The sequence below is a fragment of the Epinephelus lanceolatus genome, chromosome 19, assembly GCF_041903045.1.
Source record: "Epinephelus lanceolatus isolate andai-2023 chromosome 19, ASM4190304v1, whole genome shotgun sequence".
NCBI lineage: Eukaryota > Metazoa > Chordata > Actinopteri > Perciformes > Serranidae > Epinephelus > Epinephelus lanceolatus.
In genome coordinates, this window is record NC_135752.1 from 13,673,380 (window position 1) to 13,700,076 (window position 26,697).

General features: G+C 43.3%; 1 protein-coding gene across 5 annotated transcripts; it reads right to left on the reverse strand.

The window, feature by feature from the left end:
* Positions 1 to 1,600: 1,600 nt before the first annotated feature.
* On the reverse strand, positions 1,601 to 26,697 carry camsap1a (calmodulin regulated spectrin-associated protein 1a). Of its 5 annotated transcripts, none has more exons than XM_033646755.2 (20): positions 26,330 to 26,697; positions 25,581 to 25,768; positions 15,889 to 16,151; positions 13,543 to 13,704; positions 13,379 to 13,459; positions 11,561 to 11,620; positions 10,996 to 11,137; positions 10,367 to 10,506; positions 10,173 to 10,269; positions 9,933 to 10,059; positions 9,033 to 9,118; positions 8,691 to 8,772; positions 6,226 to 8,548; positions 5,994 to 6,130; positions 5,691 to 5,899; positions 5,452 to 5,514; positions 5,077 to 5,164; positions 4,855 to 4,976; positions 3,344 to 3,462; positions 1,601 to 3,189 (listed from the first exon to the last, which is right to left on the reverse strand). In XM_033646755.2, the coding sequence occupies exons 2-20, from the start codon at positions 25,765 to 25,767 to the stop codon at positions 2,899 to 2,901; spliced, it is 4,779 nt and encodes a 1,592-aa protein (XP_033502646.1). In that variant the 5' UTR covers position 25,768; positions 26,330 to 26,697; the 3' UTR covers positions 1,601 to 2,898. The 5 variants fall into 5 exon arrangements, with proteins under 5 accessions (XP_033502646.1, XP_033502648.1, XP_033502647.1 ...); XM_033646757.2 differs by lacking the exon at positions 11,561 to 11,620 and adding an exon at positions 12,044 to 12,076; XM_033646756.2 differs by lacking the exon at positions 11,561 to 11,620 and adding an exon at positions 12,017 to 12,076.

The window sequence follows — 26,697 nt, forward strand, 5'->3', positions numbered from 1 at the left end:
TTGTGAAACACAGTTCTGTACTTTATGACAAAATAACAAAATAAAAGCATAACTAATTGGTGAAAGAAAAGGAGACGTTAATGGAAAGCAGGAGGGAGAGGCAGAGAGCGAAGGGTGAAAGGAGTTGAAGAAAGGAGGAGGGAGCTGTGTGACTAACAGGTGAGTCACATCACTGGCAATCAAGAGCAGAGCTGAGGCCTAATCAGGCAACTCAAGTGAAAACACCTGTGTGGTTGTACGATGAGTGTGGGGGCTCGATATATTGTACATGAAGGAATCAACAGCAAGAGAGAAAAGATGAGGCAACATGACCTGTCAGTGTACTTTTTACATTGAGTGTGACTATATGCTCTGTATATTGCTCTGCTAAAACTACAATGCACTACATTCTGCTAACAACTACAGGGGCACTTTAATGGAGCAGAGCAAAGGTTAAAGCTGTCCAAAAAGAGAGTGAATATTGGAGTCATTGCTAAAAACACAACTCAAGATAGATGATACTGTTGCTCCTTAACTGCGCCATGAGCCGATGTATTTGAACACGGTTGCCATATCAACTTAAAAGGTAAAGTGTGACTGCAGGTTTTAAAGTTGGAGTGTGGAACTTTTGCTTCCCCTTCTGGCAGTGAGAGTAATTACATAAACACTGATGAAGCATGCTTATGAGGTATGGCTGCAGGTTGGCTGAGGAGCACTCTTTTCAAGTCTTTTTTTGACTTAAATCCTTCCTCTGAATGCAGCGTCTTTTGTATCTGAAGCATCCACTCCAGAGACCTTTCCTGGATGCTTATTGGGATTTTTTGCTGTAGCTTTTGCAGTACTCCTAGCTAAAGCGTCGTAGCTATGGTCTCCCTCTCTTTATTTTAAACCGTTGATGAACACCGTAGAAATCATCAGAGTTAAGCACAACTCACATACACAGAGAAAATAATACAAAAATCTGTGCCAAATGATAAAGACAATAAAAAAGAAATAAATCTGACATAAAATAAATATATTCCCCCTTTCGCTCTGGACCTTTTTCATGGTAGGCATTTTGACATGCCTTAGTAGGAAGAACTCAGGTGTATTTAATAACATTGATGACAGCTGTATTCCACTTAGGAAGGGTCCGAGAATTGTGCATGCTGGCTCACTGGAAAAGCTTCCCCCTTATATTTAATGCCACCGAGCCATCACTCGTTATCAGCTTCACCTGTGCTTTTCCAAACATGACAAGTGAAAATGTCTGCCGTGGAAAAGGTCTACTCACATAAACTCATCACTTCTGATGCTCCTGCTCAACTGTGTAGTAGAAATGAATTACAGGCAAAAGAGATGACTGTGTATTATAGTGTTTAGTAATTTGTGTAAGAGTATAGTACGCATAACATAAACAGCCCTACAGACCTTTCAAAAAGTTTTCCCTCACCACATGAGGGTGAGACAGACAGAGGGGGAGCAAGGCACCAGCAGAGAAATAGAGTGAGACAGATGTGATGAAAATGAGGAGTGAAACAGGAAAGCAGCTGGTTAAAGAAAGAAAAATGGAGCTGTAAGAAACAGATGCACAAATAAAAATGTGCATAGTCCACGGCAATTTAAAGAAGCACACACTTCATCAGAAAACATACCTAGTTGCATTTTATTATATCTCTTCAAAATAAATAAACATACAATATAACACAATGAAATAAGACTCATAACATCTCTGAAAGCCTGTAACAGAATAAACCTCAAAATAGTGCCTGCTTTTTAGTAAACATAACTTGTACGTAATGTACAAAAAATACTACTCAAAAATGTACAAAATGCAGCAAACAAATATCAAGTATTGTGCAGTTCCCCCCCACCTCCCTCCCACATTACACCAGCTGCTGACAGTCAGTCATTACAGGGAAATTACTAGTGTTGAGCGCCAGAAGCTACATTAAAATCGTACGTCTCACCAGAATCCAGTTAATGAGCAGCAAACAGCTCAGTGGCGTAGCTCGGTTCATTTTGGTTCAGCAGTATGAGCCAGTCGGAGATCTCATGTGGCTCATATGCTTGTTTGAATATAAGTATGAAGTTAATACAATATAATGCAGTACTGAAAAGGTATAATGCACTGAGTCTGATAAGTGTTTCCTGTTTGGAATACTAGTATAATTCCCCCCCGTTTCTGTAACAGCAAAACACAGCTCCCAAACTAAAAAGAAAACGGTTTGTTGCTTTGCTCCATAGTTCTGTTGCAGTTTTAAAGCATAATAAAGAGAGAACACATTCAGAGCTGGACGCACAAGAGCTGCATCCAGCTCTCCCCTTCCCTATCACAAAGACTCACACACTTCCCCAAACACACTAAATAGAAAACAAGACTGGACATTACCACTCACTAACATCCATTCCATACTTACATTAAAAAAAGAGTTCAAATCATCCTCTTCGTAAAAGCACTGACCAGTAGGAGTTACTGGTGAATGACTGGGGCTCTGTATGTGGAGCCTGGATTAATCACAGCAGTTGGGTATATTTTTTTTGCCAAGCTGAAATAGCATCATCAAGTGAATGTCCACCACTTCCTGTGTGTAGTTGCACTTGGTATCAGTAGTATGCTCGCTAGAGTAAGTAGATTCAGTGGCGTTCGACTCTCATCTTTACTGCTACATAGGATTCAGTCCATAATCAGTAGTGCCCCAATTAATGTAAGACGTACCCACAAATTAAAGGTGTGACATGCAGAATAAAAAGCTAACGAGACAAAAAGAAAAGAAAACATTCAGTGGCAGGTGTTTTGTGATCTTGCGCTGCCACAGACTGACATCTACCTCCCTTGTCTAATGACACATTAGTCACATGATCACATCGTTTCATAGATTATTGGGTCCTGCCCAACAGTCGTAGATAGATCAGAAATTATAACGAGCGTCATCGTTTTCACTTCCTCCGTGCGCTCCCCGGTCTCTTGACCTGCCAGAGGTGATTGTGGATGGTGAGGGCGTCCACGCTGACTGACACCGACTTGGCAGGGATGACGTTGAACTGCTTGCGGTCCGAGCTGTATTTGTAGAGCTTATCGATCATCTTCCGGCCGATGGAGCGCGGTCCCGTTCCCGTGAACTTGACAATCTCCTCAGTGTCTGGTGAGTATGAGTAAATGGCACGGAACTGGCACCCGCCGTCACGGAAGAGGATGATCAGGTGATTGGACTCACACTTTTCCAGCTCCTACAATCAGTGAAACAGACAGAAATATAATTTATGAATATGGCAAAACAGGAGTGATAAATTTAACTGTGAAAGCAACAGATAAGAAATAAACCTACTTTACATATTCACACTAATCACCATCAATAAATTATTTTCAAGTGATCACACTGACCTCCAGAATAACATTCTTCTGGGTCTCATTAACCTTTCCAGCCAGACAGCAGTGAGCGATGGCATTGATGATGATTGGCTTGTTGGACTTGGAGCTCGGCTCCTTGAAGAGTTTAGGGCCTTTAACAGAAAAAACATTACAAAAGGATTAATAAGATAAATGTGCAGTGTTTAAAGAACAGTTTTGGGGAAAAAAATGCACACTTCCAACTAGTCTCCACTAGTTGCTTGGCAAACTCTTGGTAAAGAGTCTAGGAAGTCATGGCCTGAACAAAGAAATTCACTGAACAAAAATACAAATGCACATACACTTTTTTCCTCTCATTTTTCATGGGTTTAAATAAAAGATCTAAGACTTTTTTATGCACACAAAATATTTAAAAATTTTGGTTGTAAATTTGTGAAAATCCCTGTCCGTGAGCTTTCATCCTTTGCCAAGATAATCCATCCGACAGGTGTGACATATCAAGATGCTGACTAAACACCATGATTACTACACAGGTGTGCCATGGGATGGTCACACCATAAGGCTGCTTTAAAACGTGCAGTTTTATCTTGAAAAGGACATTTTTGGGATTTCACATGACCAGCAGAAATGCATTTTTTGGTCACAGACACGCCAAAGAATCAGTTACTATCTCGTGTGACCACCATTCGACTCATACAGTGTGACACATCTCCTTCTCAAAGAGTCGATCCAATGCGTTCTCATCCCAACTCGTCAAATATCGCTGCTTGGGTCAGTGGACTTTTACGTGTACATATGATGTGCTAGGTATCCTCCTGTGTCTGTTGTAGATGTTCTGGGACACTGTGTTACATGTGTCATGCATTGTGTCTTTTCAAAATACACTTCCGTTTTCACAGGAAATGTATTCTTTCTGCTCATTAGATGCATACAGTCTTTCTCAAAATAAGCTTACAATGGTGGTAAAACGTATTGTTTTTATGTTTATTTCCTTGTGCAACAAAAGCACGTGGTTAGGGTAGAAAAAAAAAACAATGATTGTTTGGCTTAAAACTCATTGGGCTCCCAGGTGAAAGTCCAGGGTTTGTTGGACCAATCCACCACCCCTCCTGCCCATCCTTGAGGGGTTCTCTAGCTCCTTATATCACGTTGTTACCAGTGTTTTAAACTGACTCCATCTGGCGGCGTTTCACACAACTTTGCAACCAAAATTTGAGAGAAACAAGTATTTGAGTGCATAAAAAAGTCTTAGATATTTAATATAAACTTGTGAAAAATGGGAGCAAAAAAACAAAAGAAGTGTTGCATTTATATCTTGGTTCGAGGACAAATCCCCTCAAACAACCACACATTTTTTTTATAAATTAAACAAACTTAGATAACTTGCTGCTGGCCCTGGCTTCATATTTACAGAACAGATATGAAAGTGGTAGTGAACTTTTCATCTAACATTCTGCAACAAAGCAAATAAGGGCATCTCCCAAAAGTTCAAACAATTTCTTTACTGCAGTGGACAAAATCAGAAATATTGTATCTCTGCTCACCACTGTACTCAGTTGAAGTGATGGAAGAGGCTATAGAACCGTTCTCCCAGTCCCTCTCCATGTTCCTGCTGGACGCCCTGCTCAGCATGGGGAATGACTCCATAGAGCACACCGATCCAGCCCTGGAAGACACACTTTTAAGTCAGTCAAATAACTACATGAATAAAAAAGATGGAAAAAAGATGATCTCTCTGTTCTTACACAAAGCACAGGAAGTCTCACCTCTGTGACTCTGCCCCTCCAGAGATGACGCTGTCTGCCTCAGTTGCCAAAGAGAGCGTTGATCCTCGATGACTGCAGCTCAGATCAGCTGAAAATGACAGGAGAATTTAGAGCCAGTTGCTTAACTAAATAAAAACACCTGTTTTACTGTGTATAACAGTTAACAACCCTGTGATTCAAATGAGGGACAGAGGCTGCATAATAGGCAAGACAACAAAACGACAAATGGATCAGAATCAGCTTCTCTAAACAGACTGATGGATCCTCCTCATATGAAGTCCATAGCTGACTCCTCAGGGGTTTGTCACAAACTATTTTTACAGGCTGTGTATGTATATTGATATCACATCATGCAGAGCAGGTTAGAAGGTTCACCTCCCCTGCAGTCTGCTGCTGAGCCCTGGGCTTTGATCAACAAGGACTTCTTCAGAGAATTACCTGCGTTACACACATGAGGACGACACGAATATACACAAGTGAACTAAACCGAAAATGCAAGTGCACATGAAGCCCATCAGCATGTAGACAAAGACACCACTCTAGGCTGCTGAACAGTATCAAGACAACATGAAGCACGAGACAAAAATATACGCTGTTTAAAAAGGTCGTCTTACGTGTAGTGGATCCTTTGGAGAGGCTGTTGGACTCTTCGCGGTGCAGTGATTTAGGCCTGTTCCTGCGAGATTTAGTGCGTGGGCGAGGCTTGACCAGACCTTGCTCTTCCATCAACGCTTGCTGCTTCCTCCGCAGGTACTCCTGCTTAATTAGCTCTCGTCGCGCCTTCTCCTCCTCCTTACGAATGCGGTCTTCTTCTGCCTTACGCCTTGAAGTTAAGAGAGGCAGAATTTAACTGCACGACAGAGAGGCAAATACTCCTACTTAGAATGAATTTGTGAGCTGGTGAAATGAAAACGTACCTGATCTCATCACGTTTGAGCTCGCTCTCCAGTTCTTGCTGCTGTTTGCGTATTCTCGCCTCTTGAGCTTTGCGTTGCTGTTTGAGCAGGAAGGCGGCACGACGTTTTGCCATTTCATCCTCTGCTTTTTCATCATCCTGGAAAATAAAGAGATCATTGAAATAGTAAATATGCTTCCCAGATGGTACTCTTGATATTCCAAAGCATAAAAAAGATTAAGGTAAGAGTTCACCTTAAAGAAGAAACCTAGCACATTCTTCTGCTCGCCCTCTGCCATGCAGTCTATAACGTCTGCGCTACCGTCCTCCTGTGGATCTTTAAGCTCTGATAGGTCCACCTCGATCAGTTGACTCTTGACCCTGGAACTGTCATCCCCACTTGCAGCCTCTCTCCGTGAGTCAGCAACTTTGTTCTCCTCTTGTTCAGAAGCCTGTGAAGGAGACGTTGGTGTAACGTCCAAGGGGCACCCAGTTCCCTCTCCACTGCTGCGTTGGTTGGAATCATCGCGGACTCTAAAGGTGGTGTTTCTCTGAATGCTTCTCTCTGGCCTGGAGCTCTCAACACTACCGCTCTCCTGGATTCCACCAGAATTTTCTCTTCTCTCCATGGATTGTGCATTAGACTTGGCAGAAGCTGTCTTGCTGTTGTCTTTACTCTGTTTTCGCTCCGAGGTTTTGCTGCGTTGGCTGGAGCTAAGCTTAGGAGGACGGCGAGCGGGGGTTGTGTTGCTGCCACCGATGTCTACAAAGTGAACCGCAAAAGATCTGGAGTCTGAGGTAGAGGATGTTGATTGTGTTGCTGTAGTGGGGGTTGTGCTAGGGCTTGATTCTACCGGCTCTGGAGGTGAGACCACACTCTTCATCAGCAGGTCTTGCTGTAAAGACAACTGCATCATCTGCTGCTGAATGGAGCTAATAGCTACGTTGAGTAGATCTATGGAGTGGGAACACTCATTTATGTCAGGTTCTGCACCGTTATCCTGGGGCAGGGTGTTCAACCTGTTGTTTCTGTTCATCTGTCCTCCCTCTGTTTGATTTGCCTGCATCTTCAGAGCATCAAGACAGGAGTCATCCTTGCACGACTGGCTCTTCACATTACTCCTGTCAGCTGGTTCTGAGGACTCCTGGGAGTATTTCAGGGGCAGAGGAAGCGTGTCACTCCTACCCCCGCCCTTCTTAACGATGTTCAAGAATGCAGCTTTCCCTAGCTTTAGTCGCTGCCGCGCGGACATGGTCTCCATCTTCTTCTTCTGATACTCAATAGCCCGTCTTTGCTCTTCTAGCTGCATGTGAAGTTGCAGCAGCTCTGAAGGCACTACTGAGGGACTCACCACCATATTCTTCCCTAGCACAGAACTGGGCTCCTTCCCTGGCCAGCTCGAGCTGCAGTCACCCCTCAGCTGCCATGGTGGGCAGGGGGCCACTTCAGAGCCATCTGGCGTGGTCTTCTGAGAGCTGCTGGTACTTGAGAATCCATCCCGGAGACCGAGTTTAAGGAGCTTTCTCTCCGCAAAGCTGGTCATCTTGACACTGGTGCTTCCCGAAGCGCTGCAGCTGCTTGCCCAGGATATTGTGCTGAGGCAAGGGCTCGAGCGTCCGCTGCCGCCTTCCTTATCGTCCCGCTCACTTACCTTTGAGTCTTCTCTCAGTTTGTCTGACTCGCCCTCTCCCTCTCCAAACTCACACACCTCTCCCTCCTCTAAGTATTTCCCTTTTCCTCTCCTCACCATCTCCCTAGTCAGCTCCATCTGATCGTCCTCCTCGTCATCTTCCTCCAGGTCTGCGATGTCAGAGTCAGAGTCTTGCCCTACCTCAAGCGTAGTGGAGAAAGGACTGTGTTGGTCTGGCTCTCCTGACAAATGAAGGAAAAAGCCTGAGGACTGTTTCTTCTCAGGCTGAGAGATGCCTGCAGACCCCTCTGTGGGTGGCCTGAGAGAGCTCGGGACTGATTCTGCCACAGGTATCGGCATAAAGCCACTTCTGTTTGACTCAGGGGCTTTCCTCTGTGAGGTCAGTGGGACAGTAATGGCTGCTTTCCTAGCAGCTGCTGCTCTACAGCGACTCTCGCCACTCTCCTCCTCCTTGTTCAGGCTGATGCTCTTCTCTTTGGCTGGCTTAGGGATGGCTGGCATCAAAGGCTCCAGATAGTAGCTGTCTGCCGGGTGGTCGGGTGTAAAGGGACCCATGTCAAGGCGGGGAGAGCGACGAGTATTAGTCCCCCTTGAGGTGGAGGGTGCACTCGGGATTTCCAGCTCATCCTGCTCCATGTCACTCCCAAGCCGACGTCGAGAAAATGCAGAAGGGTGGATGACAGCAACCAGTTCCTCCTCTTCTATTTCCTCCTCTTCATCCTCTATGCGCATGTGACTAAGCAGGCTTTGACCACTGAGTCTGTGCTGAGGCAGTGGAGGGCCTGACCCCAGCATGTGTTTGGGGGTAAAGCTCATAATATTTGAGGCCAGGCTGTCTTTGCTGATGGAGCGAGCGAGGCTGATACTGTCTGCATCTTCCTCCATGGGACAGTGCAGAGCGTAGGCCACCGGCTGGGATAAAGGCCTGGACAGGAAGAGAGGGAGGAATATGATTAACATGAGCCAATATAATGACTCATGGACAACAATTGAATGCTGTATCTGTACTAGTTGATACACTGACTAGTCAGTACAGTCATTTTGAAGGTTGTAATCACGCTGCTCACCTCGGTCTCCTCTCTGGCCAGGCCAGTATTGAGCCCTGGTGCTGTCCATCACGTGTCAGAGAGTTGGACCTATTTCTCAGCTCTGTACAAAGAAAATATGACTCATCAAACATGCATATTAATTGTGGATGATTCTAATAATCTGCATATGGGGAATTCATTCTCCAGACATTCATTAGGGACAGATACAAGAACATAACTTACATTCCACCTTCAAAAAACAATCAGGCTGTTCTTCCTGCTCTCTATCCTCCTTTTCCTATTTCTCTGTTTGAACAACTCTGTTTGTGACCTGAGGCAGCAATCTGCACCGCAGCCTGAGTAAATATTGTTTCATATTACCTGAAGTGCTCTCCTCAGCCACTTTCTGTTGTCTCTGTCTCAGGGGCAGTAAAGAGTGAGACGGGCTTAATGAGCTTGGTTTAGCGCTGTAAGGGAAAGACAAAGAAGTTTGGGTTTTACAGTGGAATCTGAAACGTCTAAATGATGTTGCTTCTCTGTAATGTGTTTCTCTGATAGTGTGGATCCAAAATAACACTAATGTAGTGTTACTTCACAATTTAAATATTTAAGGAGATGCTACACTGTGCAAAGTGCAGAGGCATTTATAACATTACAGTTACAAGTGCTGCGGTAATGTAATGAAGGAATGGCCAGAAGAAACTGGATCTAAAATTACCTGAATACTTCTTCAGATTTAAATGTTTGTCACACAGAAAGGTTGTTTATATTTGTGACTTTTACCATATTAATTAGTGTATGAGTAGTAAAATGTATTATGTAAGTCCCTTAAATGAGTACTTAGTGAACACCTTTAACAACAGCAAAACTATATTAAAAACATTCATTTACAAACTCTCGCTGAGGTCGTGCAGTATAATCCCGGTCTCATTTACCCACTCGGAGGCTCAGTACTTCCCAAACAGACAGACCTTTTTAACAGTAAATTGAACAAAAAATGAAACTTACCTATGCTCTCTCCAAAACTACTGATATGCAAATGGTTATTTGGGGGTGAAGTATTCCTTTAAGTTTCCTGTGTTCTGAGTTTTACATTACAAGCATACAAATGTGCAAATAGACAAAGTCAATAAAAAGAATAAAACAAGGTGTAAGGCTTGAGGCCTTTCTCAGAACTGATATGAAGGGGAAGAAAAAGTACAGTACATGAATCAGTAAACCTGTGCCTTATAAGTAAAGCTGACTGTGTGTGGTGTTACAAATGTAGTTACTGGAAAATACCTGAAGTCGGGGCTTGGGGGCATGGCCAACACATCAGCTGAGTTTGATGATGCCAGTAAACCATGTTTACTGACGTTGGAGATGGAAATATGGGATCGTGAACTCTTAGGCTGCAGCAGCAATCTCACTACAAAGAGGATATAAAGTATTAGAAGAAATCCTATAACATAGTATGCCATTACTTAAAAGAGCCAATGGCGCCTTCATAAATAACAAGCAAATATATAGAGAGTGTTATACCGTCTCTGATTTCATGAAGGTCCCTCGGCTGCACAAAGTCTGGCTTCACAGTCTCAAACCACCAGAAGAGCTCAGCAATGAAGACCATTACATTTTTCTGGAAGACACAATGGTCAAGTTCAAGGTCAACAGGAAGCAATGACACTGTTGTTGAAGGAAAGTATCTTCTGGGTGTGAGGTGTTTTGGGGCTTACCTTTAGTACTGGTGGAGAATACAACAAGTCCTCTGGCTTCAGATAGAAGCATTTGTTCAGGTACTCATTAGAGAACTCCTGTAGTAGCTGAATGTTGTACACACTGTCAGCTATGGAGGGGACCTCCTTCAGACAGATATCTGCACAGAACAGGACAACAAATGGTCAATACTCTCAGGCTAAGGCCTAGTCCACACGGACACAGGTATATTTGGAAACAGGTATTTTCCGTTCTTCATTATAAAAACCAATTAAAGCACTGTCAAGAGCATGTCAAATCAAGGGGTGCCGATATAACCGGAACCCTAAAGCCACGCAAAGAAGAATAAGAAGATGTTGGCCAATCAAAAGCCTGAAAAACAGCTACCGAAAGGCTATTTAAAGCAGTGACCTCCGTAGCGCACTCTGACGCCTGTTTCTCAATATAGTGATCGAGTAATTGCAAATGTATGTATATTTACGTGGTATTGATCTCGAACCCTCTGCAAGTCCGCAAATAATTTCCAAAAATGTCAAACTATTCTTTTAAGGATCATATAACCTAAGGCAAAGGAGCAGTAGACCATGGCTCAGACGTATCTTATAAATATCTTCAGTGCATCTAGCAGTCCAGCGTTACTGCGTCTTACCTTCCAGTCTAATGAGTTCTGGGCAGTAGAAGTGGAGAACAGCCAGCAGAGCCGTGCCGTCACACACATCCTTTAACAGGTCCTCCAACAAAGGGAAGTGCTGAAGTGTCCGACCTGACAGGTGATCTCTTCTGTAACGAACCTACATGGCAAGAGAGGGCACAGGTTGAAGAACATACATATATCTAATCAGAACATGCTCACTTGTCACAAACAAACACATTTCTCATTCTGTAAATTATTCTTTGGCGCCCTTGAAGACATAAACTGCAGAGTGGGTGTCTGTTACTAGCATCTACCATTTGGTGACCTTTAAACCTTGTATCAGATTAGGTCAGGTGAAGCTTTGCAAAATCTTTTACGGGAGCATCTTTCATCTAACCTTCAATGTTGTACAATAATGTGTGCCTGCCTCCACTCAAACAAACTGGCAACTTTCAGGTATAATAATGTGACTAAGACTAAGGTGGGTATAGCAGTTGGTGCATGTGATGAATGTTAAAAAAGAGAAAAACAATAAAGTTAAAGATGAACTAAAGAAAAGGGTGAATGGTGGGTACATTACCACGCGAGAGAACTCCACAGGCTCCAATAAATAGCTGGTCAGAGCATGCAATAAATCAGGCTGGTGGGGGAAGAAAAAATGATTGGGAGGAAGTTAATGAAATTAAACACGCCATGACTGGATGAGTGCACTCCAGACAGGTTCACTTCATCTTTGCTGGATGAAAACAAAATACAACAAGCAGAAAGAACCAGTGGTGTGAGGATGTTTTGGGGGAAGGAAGGTGATGACTGTGAAAGCTCAGCTGAAGGGATTGCTAACGGATTACATGCAAAGTAAAAGCAAATAGCAGGGAAAAGGAGTGCTAAGATTGCAGTTTCTTCCTTTGCCACCGAGGGGCACTGTGGCATCTTTTTTGCTGTGTCTTTCATTAACTATTAATTGTTGGTTCTGCTTATTCCTGTAATGTAATATCCCACACTGATTCACACACATCTCATACATATGTACACTCACACAGGAGACGCTTGCAGTTGCACTTACAGGTACAAGCTTCCAGTACCACTTGGAGGGAGACTAGTATCCAAGAGGCAGGAAGGGAGGAAGGAAAGTTTGGGGAGACACAAACAGGAAGAGCAGCAGACAAGTCAAGGGTCATATACAGTGACAAGAAATCAGATTATCCCGTTACCACGGAGACAGATCTGATCTTAAAGACATCTGGAAAGGGTTAGGCAGAAATTAGGAAAATGACTAGAGGTCTTTGCGTATAATTAAAAGTTCAATGACAAGGCTACCATTACATGTTGTCCCATTATTTCTCACTAATGCAACCCTATTACAGAAGCAGCCCAACGAGACACTGTGCTGACACTTGTCTTTTAATGATACGCCTTTTCTGACAGATTGATAGGAACCGAGGCGAGTCAACAAACTGCAGGGGTTCTCAAACTGTGAAGCATGTCCCCCCCCAGAGAGGCGTGGGAGAATTAAAGGGAAGGCGCAGAGTCAGTCAAATATGAACACACAGACATGACAATTAGCTTGACTAACACTTCCCAGGGATATCATTATCTCCAGTCTCCATCACAAATAAACATCCAGAAATCCGCCTTAGAAATTATAGACAAAAGATGCTCCCTGTGGCTCCAGAACTTGCCTGAGAATCATATTTATAAGTTTTCTTCAGTATCAAAGTAATCCAGTGATAGTTATCTGTACATCTGTGGGTACACTGCAAGCAGGAACTGCTAATAGCTAATTAAGCATACTTTTAATGATAGCAATTTGGCCAAAAAAGTAGGGCTCAAGCTGTAGCCCATAGGTGACTTCACTAATTCTGAAATTTTACTTCCCGTATACATCCCCAGAGCCCAGAAATTATGGGAACTGCAGTTCCAAAACAACAGTTTAGTACAGAGAAACTGCATTAATATCAACTTTTTTATGTTGCATCATCAATATATTTCTTCCATTCTCCTCTACCCAGAACAATACTTGCCCCTTTAATGAAATCCTGTGGATATTAAGCCTGGGGTGGTGTTCTTGGAGGGTTATCTCAATTTTGTCTGTGGGTTGGGGAGTGGGGTTCCTTTGAAGCAGTGATCAGAAGGTGAAGTGAGGTGGTCATCAGATCACAATGCAAGCAAGATCCAATGACTAAACCTTACCACCTGACAGTTATTGCACCCAGTGAGGAAAGGATGCGTGTGTGAAATCCCAGCCAGACAGACAATTAACAAAGGCAACAAAATCACTAAAGAACGACACTAAAGAGAGGAAGCTTTTTTTTCTAAAGCAGTGAGAGGGAGTGACAAAGTGGCAGACAAAGCGAGTGTGAGACAAGGGAGTAAAACAAAGAGACACACAAGCTGTTACCTTCTGGTGACTGGGAGACTCCAGAAAGTGTTGCTTTATTTTCAGCTCTTTTTCCATGATCTCCCTCATCTTTGTGTTCACCTGTCGTGACAAAGACACCGTAGGTCAACACAGATAGAAGAACGCACACATGTCAAACATTACCACTCATGTCTGGTTCTTACCTTGTTGATCCAAAAGACCATGGCGTCTTCCAGGTCAAAAGGCAGCTCCTTGGAGGCACTGAAGTTGGAAAAGCGCTTGACACTTGACACCACCTTCTCTATGCTGATCATCTCCAGTATGTAGGCCATCATCAGGGCATCAATGAGGTGGATGTGGGAGCTCTGGGAGAACACAGACTTTGCTGATAATATTGCACACAGTTATTGTACTGCATTATAAATGGTAGTGCATGTGTGTGCTTTTCTGTTGAAGCTGATTTCATAATCCCAAAAGGTAAGAGATGCTCCATCACTGAGTTGCCATGGAAACAAGGCAGAACTTCCTGACTGAAACATACAGAGTTCTAGAGGCAAAATCCTTCTCAGCCTACACGTGAGGCAACCACAACTGTATGTCATTATTTCATGACTCACTTTTTTATTGGTACATGAAGGACAGGGGTGAGCTAAAGCTGAAAAAGTGTGTGTGTTGTTGGAAGCCTGGCACATGGATTTCTTTTTACCTTAAAAGGTAGTTTCATTCCACATTTCAGCTTGGGGCTGGGTGATGTGGTGAACATCAAATATCACAATATTTCTTAACCAAATACATCAATATCAATATCACAATCAGATTGATTATGTGGAGACTAGTAACGATTCATGCATTTGTGCCACACTGTACAGGAGTCACAGTATGATGTATGCAGCCGCATGCAGAATACATGGTATGCAAACTGATGCCAAACCAGTTTATAAGCAAGTTTTGCCTGGATAACTTCAGTTGTACACCATTAGCAGTAAATTCCTGTTCCGCCACAACAGCGACAGAGAGAGAGAGAGAGAAAGAGCTGTGTTCAAGGCGAGGAAGGTTTGTGTGCGCTGCTTCACTGTTGTAGAGAATGCGAATAGAAACACACCCAACATCCTGACGCAGATTCAAAGGCATTAACCAGATGTGCAAATCACCTGGATGACACGTTTGGGGGCTTTGGTGTTTAAATGTAGCCAAGCCCCTTCCTACCTGTCTGAACTCACATCATATCTACACACCCTCCCATAATCTTAGATCCTCTTCTGCAATCCACCTCACATCACCATCTGCCCGCTTGACTACTATGGGTTCTAGAGCCTTCAGCCGTTCTGCCCCCGCCTCTGGATCTCTCTCCCTTATGACATTCTCAATACAGACTCCCTTTCCACCTTCAAATACCTTCTGAAAACACACCTTTTCAAGCTAGCATATTTGGTCTGATTGAACAGTGACACACATACTAAGACTTGCACTGATGACGACTTTATAGTGATGATTTTATACTTAGTATTTATAATTACGATTTTTGTCTAGTCATTTTCTTAACTTTTATTGTATATTACGGAATTGTTTGATTTTATGATCTATGGATACATTACTGCTTGTTTTTTTAAGTGTGTCTTGTAAGGTGTCAGTCTGGTAAATTCAGAAAATTACATCGCTGTACTTCATGCAGCCTGTAAAACCATAAGAATAAACAACACCTATGATATTACGATATCCAAAATCTAACAATGTCTGGTCTCATATCACCATCGGTACAGTATCAGTATGATGCCTGGCCCTATTTAACTCACTCTCAAACAAAGAACCTATTACATGTAATGGTGGTCTCACAGTCTCATGAGTGTCTCCACTCCCATGTAGCCAAGAGCAAAGATTACTTTCATATACTGACACATTAGCTGCTGTTTCTCAGTGAGCTTGTTGCCTTTAGTGTTTTCTCACCTGTGGGATATGTCTAAAACCTGGGACAGGTGGGTCCATATTAAATGAAAAATGCTGAGCATTTTACTTCATGAATATTTTAGTTACACACCCTAAAACCTGCAAAACACTCACATCCACTGGTGCATTATTTATTCCAATACTCTTGGCTCATATTCGGCTCTGGAAAGCAAAGTCACATTAGCTTGTTGCCAGATGGCAAGTGTGGGTTGCCAGTTCACAAGGTTATACTACTGCAGAGAATGTACTGTACCCTCATTTCCATAAAAGTGAACATTGTCTGATGTACTAAATGTCTAACAATTCTTAGAGCAGTATTCATTTATTGCTTTGGCCACTTCGGGGCAGTGGAGTGAACTGTATACCCAACATCGACATATTATCACATAAAGCAAATGTATTATTACACGTCCACCCTAAACATTAGCATCCATTTGTGTGTGTGATCACTTGGTCTCTTTACTCTTTAGAGAAATATCTGGCTCTTTAGCTGCTACAGGCTCCTCTGTGTTCACCAGCTACTCGCTAACTGCTAACTCCTGATTTTCTTGTGTGAACAAACGTTAACGATGGTCTATAACCAGATGTAATGTTAAGCTACCCACCATCTTGATGGGAGTGGAGCTGAGGTCCAGATCAGATACAGGTGTGTTGTCTGTCTCCAGGACATAGATGCCTTTCCTGGACAGGGCCTGGATGACAGACTGGTGGCTTTGGAGGGAGGCAGCCTGCTCAGCGTGCAGGATGAGCCCACACACTCGGCAGTAGAGCTCTCCAGACAGCAGTAGGTGGATGATGGGGGGCTTGATGTGTTCCTGCTCATACTGGTCGGTATAGAAAGGGTCCCGCAGGTCTGCAGGGATGTGATCTGGAAAGAATGACAAGCATACATGTATTACTGAATGGATGTCATTCAGGGTCAGCCAGTGTGTTATTTATACCTATTAAAGTTGTATTAAGTGACAAATCCCAGCATGCATCCACACTTAAACTATTTTTGTTCACACACGCACGTGTTCACCAATGCCTCACCATGTTACGTAACAGAGAATCTCCTAGGACACAGTCTTTCAAGGTATTAGACTGTCTAAGAAGAACCCAGCGCAAGAGCAGAGCACTGAGACAAAGTCAATGGTTAAACACGATGCCAGGTAGCAATGTTGAGAACCCATAGGTGGACCAGAGGCTTTAAGCCAATGAGCTAACAGGACTTAGTGGCGATACTTAAGCTGATGGTGTTGTCCCAGCCATGAGGGTGTTTTCCTGCTCGTTGACACAGACGTGGGGCAGCTATTTTTATATGCCTTGGACATGTTAATCCAGAGTTAAGGCCTGAAGCACTCACGAAATTTAGCTTCTGGTCCTTTCTGGGTAGATTTAGGCAAACATAGACAGGGAGACTGGTGTCTGATAGAGTCAGCAACTTGTATAGTAATGCATGTAATGAGGACAAAAGAAAAAAATTAACTGGGATACTGGAATTCAAATGGGGCTTAGGAATATTTCCTAAATTAATAAGTAATATTACTAAATTATCTGAGGAAAGACATCATATTTAAAGGAAGATTTGGCTCATTTTTTAGCAGTTTTGTAAATCACATCAGTCAACATTGATTACATTTACCATGTGGATAAATTGTAAAGAGGGACATGCCCACTCTAGTCAACATAGCTTAGAGGAATGGTTTAACATTTTGGGTAATATGCTTATTCTCTTTCTTATGAAGAGGTGAAAAAATGAAAGGTGAAGCTACAGCCAGCAGCTGGTTAGTGTACAAGAAATAGTCACAAATCATCATTTTACACTTTATAGTTTAAAAAATAACAAAAATAGTGTAAAATAACCAAGACATATAAAACAGTCAAAGGTGCTGTATGTAAATCTGGAGAATGGTAACTGATTGTTGAGTCTCATTCACCCCAGTATATTGCTGAAATTCTCTGCCCCTACTCCAACTCCCAACCTCTTAGATCCTCAGAACAATGTCTTTTAACTGTCCTGCAATGGCTGGTGGGTAAGGGAGATCATGCCTTTGCAGTAGCTAGTCCAAAGCTTTGGGATAGCCTTCCGCTCTCAATCAAATGCTCCCCCTCCATTGTCACTTTTAAGACAAATTAAAACGTTCTACGTACGTAACTGTTCTTTTTTTTTTTTTTTTTTTTTTACTTGTCTGCATTGGTCTTCATAGCTTAGCGCCACTAAAGGGTGTAAGCTTCTTGTGAAGATTGATGCACTGTTAATCTTGCAGTCAAGTATTTTATACCCATAATGCATGGTTGTGACCGTCACCCACCCTCCCTGGAGACTAGCCTATCAGCCTTTATTGGAAAAACTTCCTAATATGAGTCAGAGAGGGCCGTGATACACCAAAGTGTGTCAGGGGGAAAGTAAGGAAACAAGCAAGGGGGAGGGGGCAGGTGCTTAAGTCCTGAGTTATATAGTGATAGTTCATGCGGAGAAGAAGGAGGAAAAACAAACAAATAAACAAACAAACGAAAAAAAAAAACAGGGGAGAAACATGCAGTGTAGCTGATGTATTGTGGCCTTGAGGTGGTTGTGCTCCATGCAGATTATCGAAAATAAACATATACATGTCTACTATACTGTACTGAAAAACAAAAACAAAAGAGAAGTCTATACTGAACACCAAAAATGTGAGAGTCTTGGTGGAGGGGGAAAGCCCAATTGCAGAGAAGAGTTGCCAGCGCGGTGTGGTAGGTTTGAGAAGCAAGTGGGCCCCTTTGGAGTGATCCCATCGGTTCTTTGCGATGCGTCACGGAGCTGAAGTATCGAACATGCATGTGTGTATTTGAACCCTCCCAATGTGTTTATGAAAACCATCACCAGGGTCCAGGGCCAGCCCTGCGGGGGAAGGGGGGCGGTATGGCACCCCAAGACCGCAGGAGTGCCCAGACCCCAAGACCAGGGAGCCGCAGAGGCTGCAGGACACCACGCAGGCCCAAGGACCCAGGGCGGCGAAGGCCGGCACCCCCAGAGAGCCAGAGACACACCCCAGACAGGCGGGGCAGGAGGGCCCGCCCACCCACCGCCCACCCACCGCCCGACGCGGACCGCTCCCACCCCCCCAAACCACCACCCGCCCCCGACCACCCGTCCACCCCCACCCCCATCCCCCACCCACGGACGCACCCAGGGACCGCCCCCAACCCAAGGAGCCAGGCGCGGGGGCCCGGCACCACCCCCAGGGAGAGAACCAGCACCGCACCGGACGGGCCCGCACAAGGCGCCGGCCACCAGCAGACGCCGGACCGGACAGTAATGAGAGCCCACCCAGGCCCGGGCGGATGAGGGAGGCAAGGAGGCGGTGATACTGCAAGGCATATGTCCCCAGCGCATTGGGAACCAGGGGACCGCGAAGGGCCACCTGCCCAAACCCCCCAGGACGGGCCCCCACCAACACACAGGAGAGAGCGGACCGCCACGAGCAGTCAATCCCCCATCGGGACCCCATAGCAGAGGGCCCATAAACCACAGCCGGTCAGGAGGCAGAACCCCAGCAGGAACCCACAGAGCCCCCAGGGCGCCACCCGGCCCACCCGCCACAGGGCCACGGGACCCCCCAGACACCGGGAACCCAGCCAAACCACCATGATGTAAATGGGCTCCCTGGCTCCAACCCTCAGCCCAGGAGGGCCGGGCCTCACTAGCCACGCCATGCGTATCTACAGTGCGTGTAAACCCACCACCCCCCCCCCCCTTACTATGATTCTCCGATCCCTGACGGAGAAACATTAACCCTACACCGTGAATGTGAATGTGAGTGCCCATAAGTGTGATGTGGTGCATTAAAATTGAGGGACATAGGAGACAGGTGGGGGCAAGGCTGATGGCTACAGCACACTGCTGTCCTGCAGCCCGTGCAGCCATAAGGCACCTGGAACCTGTTCCCATCTGTCCCCCAAGATGTAGGTGTATGTGGTGCTTTAAAATTGGAGAACAGATAAGGATGGGCTGGGGGGCAGCATGGAGGGCTACAGGACACCACTGTCCCATAGCCTGCCCCATTATGAAGCCCCCCAATCCATCCGTGGTCTGCACCGTACGTAACTGTTCTTACCGCTGTTATTCTGTTTTATATTTGTGTACATTTTACATTGCTATATATTTGTGAGTCATTCTTTTATTTTGTACAGCACTTTGGTCAACTGCGGTCATTTTTAAATGTGCTATATAAAAAAGCTTTATTTGATTTGATTTGATTCCCTGGTTGTTGAAGGAAGGAGGACATGCAACTCCAATATTTCCAATCGTTATGGGTGCAAGTTGCAGAGGGATTCCAAAGAAACTAGTAGGCAACAGCACTCACTAAAGACTAGAGTCAAAATCTATGTTTTAATAGGGCAACAGACGGCCAAACAAAATGACAGACGCCTTTTGGCCTAAGCCTTCTTCAGTGTATCAAACCTCCCTGGTTGTTACAAAGAGCAGCTTTAAATGTTGAGCTTTAGAGGTGCTGTTAGGTTAATGTTTTTTAACTTCTGGACAGAGCCAGGCTAGCTGTTTTCCCCTGCTTTCTGTCTTTATGCTAAGCTAGGCTAACGGCCTGCTGGATCTAGCTTTATAATTAATGCATGAAAGTGGTATCAAGCTTCTCAGTACAAAGGCACAAAGGCAACAAAGCTTGTATACAATCATGAGATTGTGCTGAGCTGAGCTTCCTTCTTGTTCAACTTTGACCTACCATAAAAACTATAGCTGTGCACACAAATATTTTTATAATGCATAATAGTCTCTGCGTATACTATCACCATTGTTTTTACAACAAAAGAAGTGCTTTAGAAAAGCTAGGCTCACTGGTGACCTGTTTAAACATCTGATTGTCTGCTGCTTGTGTCACTGTAACACTGTGTCCGTTGAAAGTCTCAAGATCTGAGCAATGACACTCAAAAATGAAATTGTATCTTAAATGATAAGAATCAAGACCAAAACAAAGAAAGATGAAGGCTTAGTATTACCCACATTTAAAAAGAGGATAAATGATGATACTTGAATCAACATTCGGCCACTTAACATCTTTTTCCATTTAGCTTCTCATTAGAAGCCAGCTGACTGAGATGAACAGACAAAATAAGACATCCATCAGTGGAAACACACACACACACAGCACACTGTGAAAACCTCAGCTGCGTCTTTCACAACAGACTGCTTGCTTGGCACAGTCCACCTACAGTATCCATCTCACTCTGTGCTGCTGTAGTGCTGCCATATGGACACAAGAATCCCAGATCATGTCAGAAAATGCTCATTATACATCCCTGCGGGTCTGTCTTCAACTGTCTCATTTCTTGTTTCTCTCAACAAAAGCTAATTGTGCACATCTTCCCCTCGCAGATTTCCAAACACGTCTCTCTTCATCCTGCTACTTCCTCAGCCTCAGCTGTCTCAGAATGCCCCCTTGTCCTCCATGGTTGCCGTGGAGATAGTGATGGGGAATGCCAACATGGCTGATGGTGGGGGCTGGGTTGCTGTTTCATCCCTTCACCCAGGCCTGTGCATTGAGTCATTTTATGGTCCCTGACATGGGGGTGTGTATGTCTGAGTGAGTGGCGTGGAGAACTAGAGGGGGGAGAAAGGAGCTTGTCTCTTAATCCTACTTGCTAATACTCTTTAGATATTTATCATCCACTTGATCCAAGCCCACCCTGGTGTGCATATGTGTGTGAGGTGGAATCAAGAGGAGGGGGTGAAAGCCTTTGTTCCTATTCTTTCAGAGACAAGGTCAGATTGATGAGCAGAGATCTTGCTGACAGTCAGGGCAGGGCTGTCAGATGATGGGCTCTGCAGAGGAAAGCCACAACTATTCTCTCCAATAAGAAGGCTTAATGGAGAATCCTCCTGGAGACAGTGTTGGGGAAACACAGCCTTTAAGCTGATACACCCTGTAGACACACTAAGTCTGACGCTGCAGAAAAAAGTTAAAAACTGGTATACGTGGTCAGTCTGTCAAGTTATTTCATTAAACAGAGCTCATGCATTTGATGTATTCCTCTTGAACAAGCACTCTTGAACAAAATTTAGCTTGTAAACAGGAAACTAGGAGTCATGTGGTGACAAAAATATATGTCAAATTTCATCTAAACATGACACATACAGTGTTTTACATATATTTCATTCTCTAGAATATGTACTGTATTTTAAGTCTTCATTATTAATATTCAAGCTAATGGTGTGGTAAGTATTTCACATTGAACATTAATTCTAAAACAAAACCAAAGCTAATTCCCCTGGTTTCTAGTAATAACATTTAGAAAAGATTTCAAGCTTTCTCCAAAGGCCATTAATAAAACTGTCATGAGTCTAAACAAACAGGCTGTGTTGGACAAAGACACAAGCCTTCAGGTCCAATCTCATTAAACACTTAAACATGTGACTGACTGTGCTGACTTTCATGCCAGCACTCACACACACACAACACACTCCTCCCAACACTGCTGTGTTGGTCGGTTTGTTCTCTAATCTAATAAGACTGTTTTGGCTCCTCTGACCTCCACGCTGACTATCAATGACCAGGGATTGTTTCACAGACAACAAACACAGAACGAAGACATTGTACATCAACATGATATATTGTTTCAGAACAGGGACACGCTGAGCACTACTGGGTTAGGGTTGTTTATTGTAGATATCATAGCAGTGATGGGAATATAGCCTCCTAAAAGACTTTTAAGTGGTGATAAAATTCAGTTATGGTCTCAGTCTCAGTGGGCAATTTGCCCAAATGCTACGGTAATTCACCAATATGTTGCCAGGAGCTATAATATATTCATAAGCTCCAGTGAGTTAGCGGTCTTACAGTATCATAGCCCGTTAACAAGAGCAATTAATTCCTGCTAAAACCTAAATCCCATATGAGCTCTGGCTTTGCATCATTGTGACGGTAACATGACGCAAGCATTTATTAGACAGTAAAATGTGAGAGAACAAAACTGCAAAAGAAAAAGTTGAGCGGCATCTCAAAGGTACCAGGATGCACCAGTCCAACACACCTGATCAGTTCTGGAATCTGCAGTAGTAGAATATATCAGAAGATGTAATTTCTTTGTTAATGTCTTTATAAAAATGAGTGTTTCCGCTATAAGTTACATTTATTCCTTCATAAATGTGCAAGACTACATGTATAGTACTATCTCTACTATATGAGCTTGTTTAAACTATGATAACTGTCAAACCACACTGATGCTAGTACTGTCCATTTTGTGTGGAAAGAGTTAAGATCGCTTAGTTAGTGCAAGAAATCAGTCTCTTGCTGAGAAGGGCTCCTAAGTGTCCCTGGCACACTGTGACGTCAGGAAGAGCCAATCAGATTAAGGGAAGCAGGAAGCTTGACAGGGTGGAAGGTAATGGTTTGGTGTTTATTATGGGCATCTGATCTCTGCCCAGTTGGGTAACAGAGAGGTAAAGCTTTAACCAGCAAGAAAGAGCATGAGGTCTTTGCAACATTGGCATGAAGCATAAAAATGCTCCAGCTATTGGAAGATTTATGTGATACCTGAAATGGTTTGATACTGTTTGTGGATTTTTAAATTTGGGACAGTTATATTTTCACTTTGAAAAATAGGGTGTGTCTGATTATTTATATTTTAAAGGAATACTTCACCCTTCCAAATGAGCTTTTTATATCAATTACTCACCCCATGTTAGGTTGAAAACACTTAGTAAATGTTTTTCTTGCATCCCTTCGGTGAACGAATAATCCAAAAACAAAAAGAAAATTCTTGATGAATTTAAGTCACTGGAGTCTGCATTTAACAACAGCAACGATATCAAAACCAGGTCTAATTTATCCAGTCATATGCTCAGTACTTTTCCAACAAGGAGCTAAACTAAAAGTGGAACTTATTAATGCTCTCTTCAAAGCCAGATTCTATTAACAAAAACAGTAATTTTACCTCTCTTAACATGGGAGCTGCTGGTCTACCACTGCCTCGATTGGTAGTTTGTGTTATTGTGGGACTATGGTCTTTTTAAGCGTTAGTTCGGATTCACTATAGTCACAAAGAAAGACAAACTAACTAACTGATCGAGGCAGTGGTAGACCAGCAGCTCCTGTGTTCTTTGAGGTAAAATTACTGTTTTTTGTCAATGGAATTTGTCTTAAAGAAAGAAAAGTCTAAGTTTCACTATCTTTTAAGTTCCCTGTCAGAAAGAGCTGTCTGTCTGGGAGAGGTACAGAGCATACGACTGGATAAATAAGACTTGGATCATACTGCATGAGTTGTGTGAGAGTTTGTTAACAGATATTTTGATACAATTTTGCTTTTGTGAAGCACAAACCCCTATGACTTCAACTTATCTAGAATTTTCTCTATTTTTGGATTCTTTATTCACCAGAGGCTTCCAAGAAAAATACAGTTTTCTTCAAGAATTCAAAGTAACTATAGCTGACATACAAATGGTCATTAGGGGGGTAAAGCACCCATTTAATGCCATCCTCCCTGATCAGCTGCTGTTTACCTCACCACACATTACAAGCTTTACATTTTAGGGATTTGTTCCCCTCTAAGAGTCAATTTACTGAGTCATCCACTGCAAAACAGGAGACAGCACTGCGAGGCAGGAAACACTTAAACTACAGTACGTCTGGCTCATAAAATGGATATGATGACGAAGAGTTTTCTTTTATACAATGACTGTCTCTGTGTCTCCTTCCAAATGCCTCATTGTCATACCAATAACAAAATCATGAAGACTACGCTTGCAGGAACAACACTCCTGACCTCCTGCTCACACTCCCCGGAGAGCAGTCAGTAAGTGACACAAAAACCCACATTCAAGGAGTAATTTCCAGACATTTGCTTACAGCCCGGCCATGCAGAGCAATCATTTTTAATGTTTTAGTAGACCTTGTCAGAGCTGGCAAGGCCAGTGACCCGTGTATAAAAGACTTTGGCTGATAGAGATGTCGTCCTGGGTCTTCACTCACTAACACGAAGGTCTGGGCTGTTGCTATACTGCTATCTTTGTCTTGGGACTTCTGTTTACATTTTGACGGTCAAAAGATCCAAACAACAAAGCCAGTGAAAATGTGAATGATGCGCAATAACTTTGTTACAGCTTATAAATCTATCACTGTAACTAGGAAGGTTGATGACAAAGTGGGAGCTAGAGATATAGATAAAATGTATTCATATTGTTTTGGACCACATACTGAAATGAACCATATATTAGCAACACTATTTCTGAATCCCTTTATGCATAGTCACAGTTTATGCATCTGATGTAATAATCCATTGCAGTTTATTAAATTGATTCCTGCAGTGTTTATTGTGGAGGTGGGCCACCTCGCTTTAAAACAACAAGCATCACATACACACACTTTTAGAAAATAAAACATGCACTTTTACAAGAGAAGAGCAGATGCGAATGCAAAGCAAACGGTGTACATTTAATGAGTTTGACTACAATGAGAGAAGTCATCTATTAACTAAATGAATCTCCAGATGCAATACATAAAATGATGGGGTGCTTACAGCCTTGGATAAACAACTTCCTGGGTTAAACTCTGGGAAGTCCTTTAGTATATCAGCTAGAAATAAAGTACTCTGATGGAAGTTTAGTTTAATGATTATTTTCATATCACAAATGACCTGCTGATTACCTTCTCGATTCATTGATGCTGACATGATTTTGGTCTATAAAATGTCAGAGAACAAAAAGCCAGCACTCTTGCTTTGTCCAACAAACAGTTCACATTTCAAATACAGTCAGTATACTATTGCATACTACATCTAAAAGCAGCAAATCTCAACATTTAAGAAACTAAAAGATAACGCTATTTTAAAATCCTCTCGTACACTGTTACAGTCAATGCATGACTGCATAATGGACTTTAATTTTTACTGATACCAGCTAATACTACAAGGGCTGCAATGAAATAGCCAGGCTCTCTGACAAAGACATAATAGTATGTTGTTGAATATGCTGTGGTTATTTTGTCCTTGGCTTGTAAAGGTGTGTTGTTTTTGTTGCTCTCCAAGACAGCTACTAGAAAAGGAGCTGATGCAATTGTTCGGGCTCAATTAACAGGATTTGCATCCAGCAAACTGTTCATGCAACTACAGTAGAGTCTATATTACACAGATATTTCATAAGTTATAATATGTGCAGCTGTCATTTTTCATCAGTAAACATACAGGAAGTCTAGCCAGACTAGACAAATTGCCTGAGTTCAGCTCATGCACAGTAGATGTTTGCTCTAATAAATAACCACAGCATAATGTGATGACAGTGATTCAAAGTCTCAGAAGTGAGAGGTAGACAGACAGAAAGCCTTACCTATACCATAAGCTTTGGCAAACAGCCAGCGGAGATTTGCGTCTATTTTGGCTCTTGCAGAGTCATAGAGCTCCAGCGGCACGACCTGAGCCTCCATGCCTCCTCCACCTGCATCATCTGCCGCTGCTGCTGCTGCTGCTGCTCTCCTCCAGGTGCTGTCCCTGCCAGCACTCACCTCCACATCCATCCTGCACGGAGGAGAAGCAGAAACATTATTGCCAGTCGCAGCTTATTGCATTACATCATCGATATGAAGAACAACAAGCAGGGCCTTGCCTCACTGACAGCACCTGCTCTAATGATGATGATGATGATGATGGTGATGATGTTACTATACATAGACTCACCTTGTTTAACCTGCCGGTAATGAAGGTGTTAATAACTGTCAGTCACTATGATTTGTACGTCATGACCATTTGCATTGAACACTTTCTATCGACATATTGTTCCAGCTGATAATGTGTTAGGTTGGCATAAAGGAAAAACAGCACTATTGGACATGATTGAAAGCCGTTTTATAATAATTAGCTTCCAAAAATTAAAAAAATAATCATATTGGCATCTCTGACGGCTGCTGTCAGTTACGTTTTTAGCTAGGTCCAGTCGAGGCTGGAGAAGGGTGACCAACAAATGACCCAACACCGACCTAGCTACACAGAGTTCACTGTATTAACGTTAGCAGGGCTAGCTAGCTAAACTGCGCACACACAGGGAGAGAATATAAGCTGACAAACATGACAAAGGCTCACCTCTAAGACTGCATTGGTTCTCCTCCACAGCTTTATGTCTGAGACGTGTTGTTAAAACGCCAACATGCTGGCCTGGCCTCAGCTAGCGGTGAAATAACAGGAGGACTCCTCCCTGCCCACAGAGACAAATCTCCGGCCTCTCAGGATAAAGCTGCGGCTGGCGGCTGATGGTCGTTAATCCAATAATAAAAAATCTGTTTGGCAACCATCCGGAAGGCTGTTTTCGAGGAAATTATTCATATCCAGAAGCCGGCTGGTTCATATCGAGGCTGTCATCGCCTCTGAGACAGGATTAGCTGGTGTAACGGTGTCCAGGCAGCCCTGTTGTAGGAGCCTGTCTCTATGGGGACGACTGTTATCTTCTGTCA

Excerpts from the sequence above, each read along its gene's own strand:
- camsap1a (XM_033646755.2), bottom strand. The coding sequence starts at position 25,767 with ATGGATGTGGAGGTGAGTGCTGGCAGGGACAGCACCTGGAGGAGAGCA. Across the intron at positions 13,705-15,888 it reads GCTCCACTCCCATCAAGATG|AGCTCCCACATCCACCTCAT; the intron begins GTGGGTAGCTTA and ends GTGTTCTCCCAG. Across the intron at positions 5,515-5,690 it reads CTCCAAAGGATCCACTACAC|GTAATTCTCTGAAGAAGTCC; the intron begins GTAAGACGACCT and ends TGTGTAACGCAG.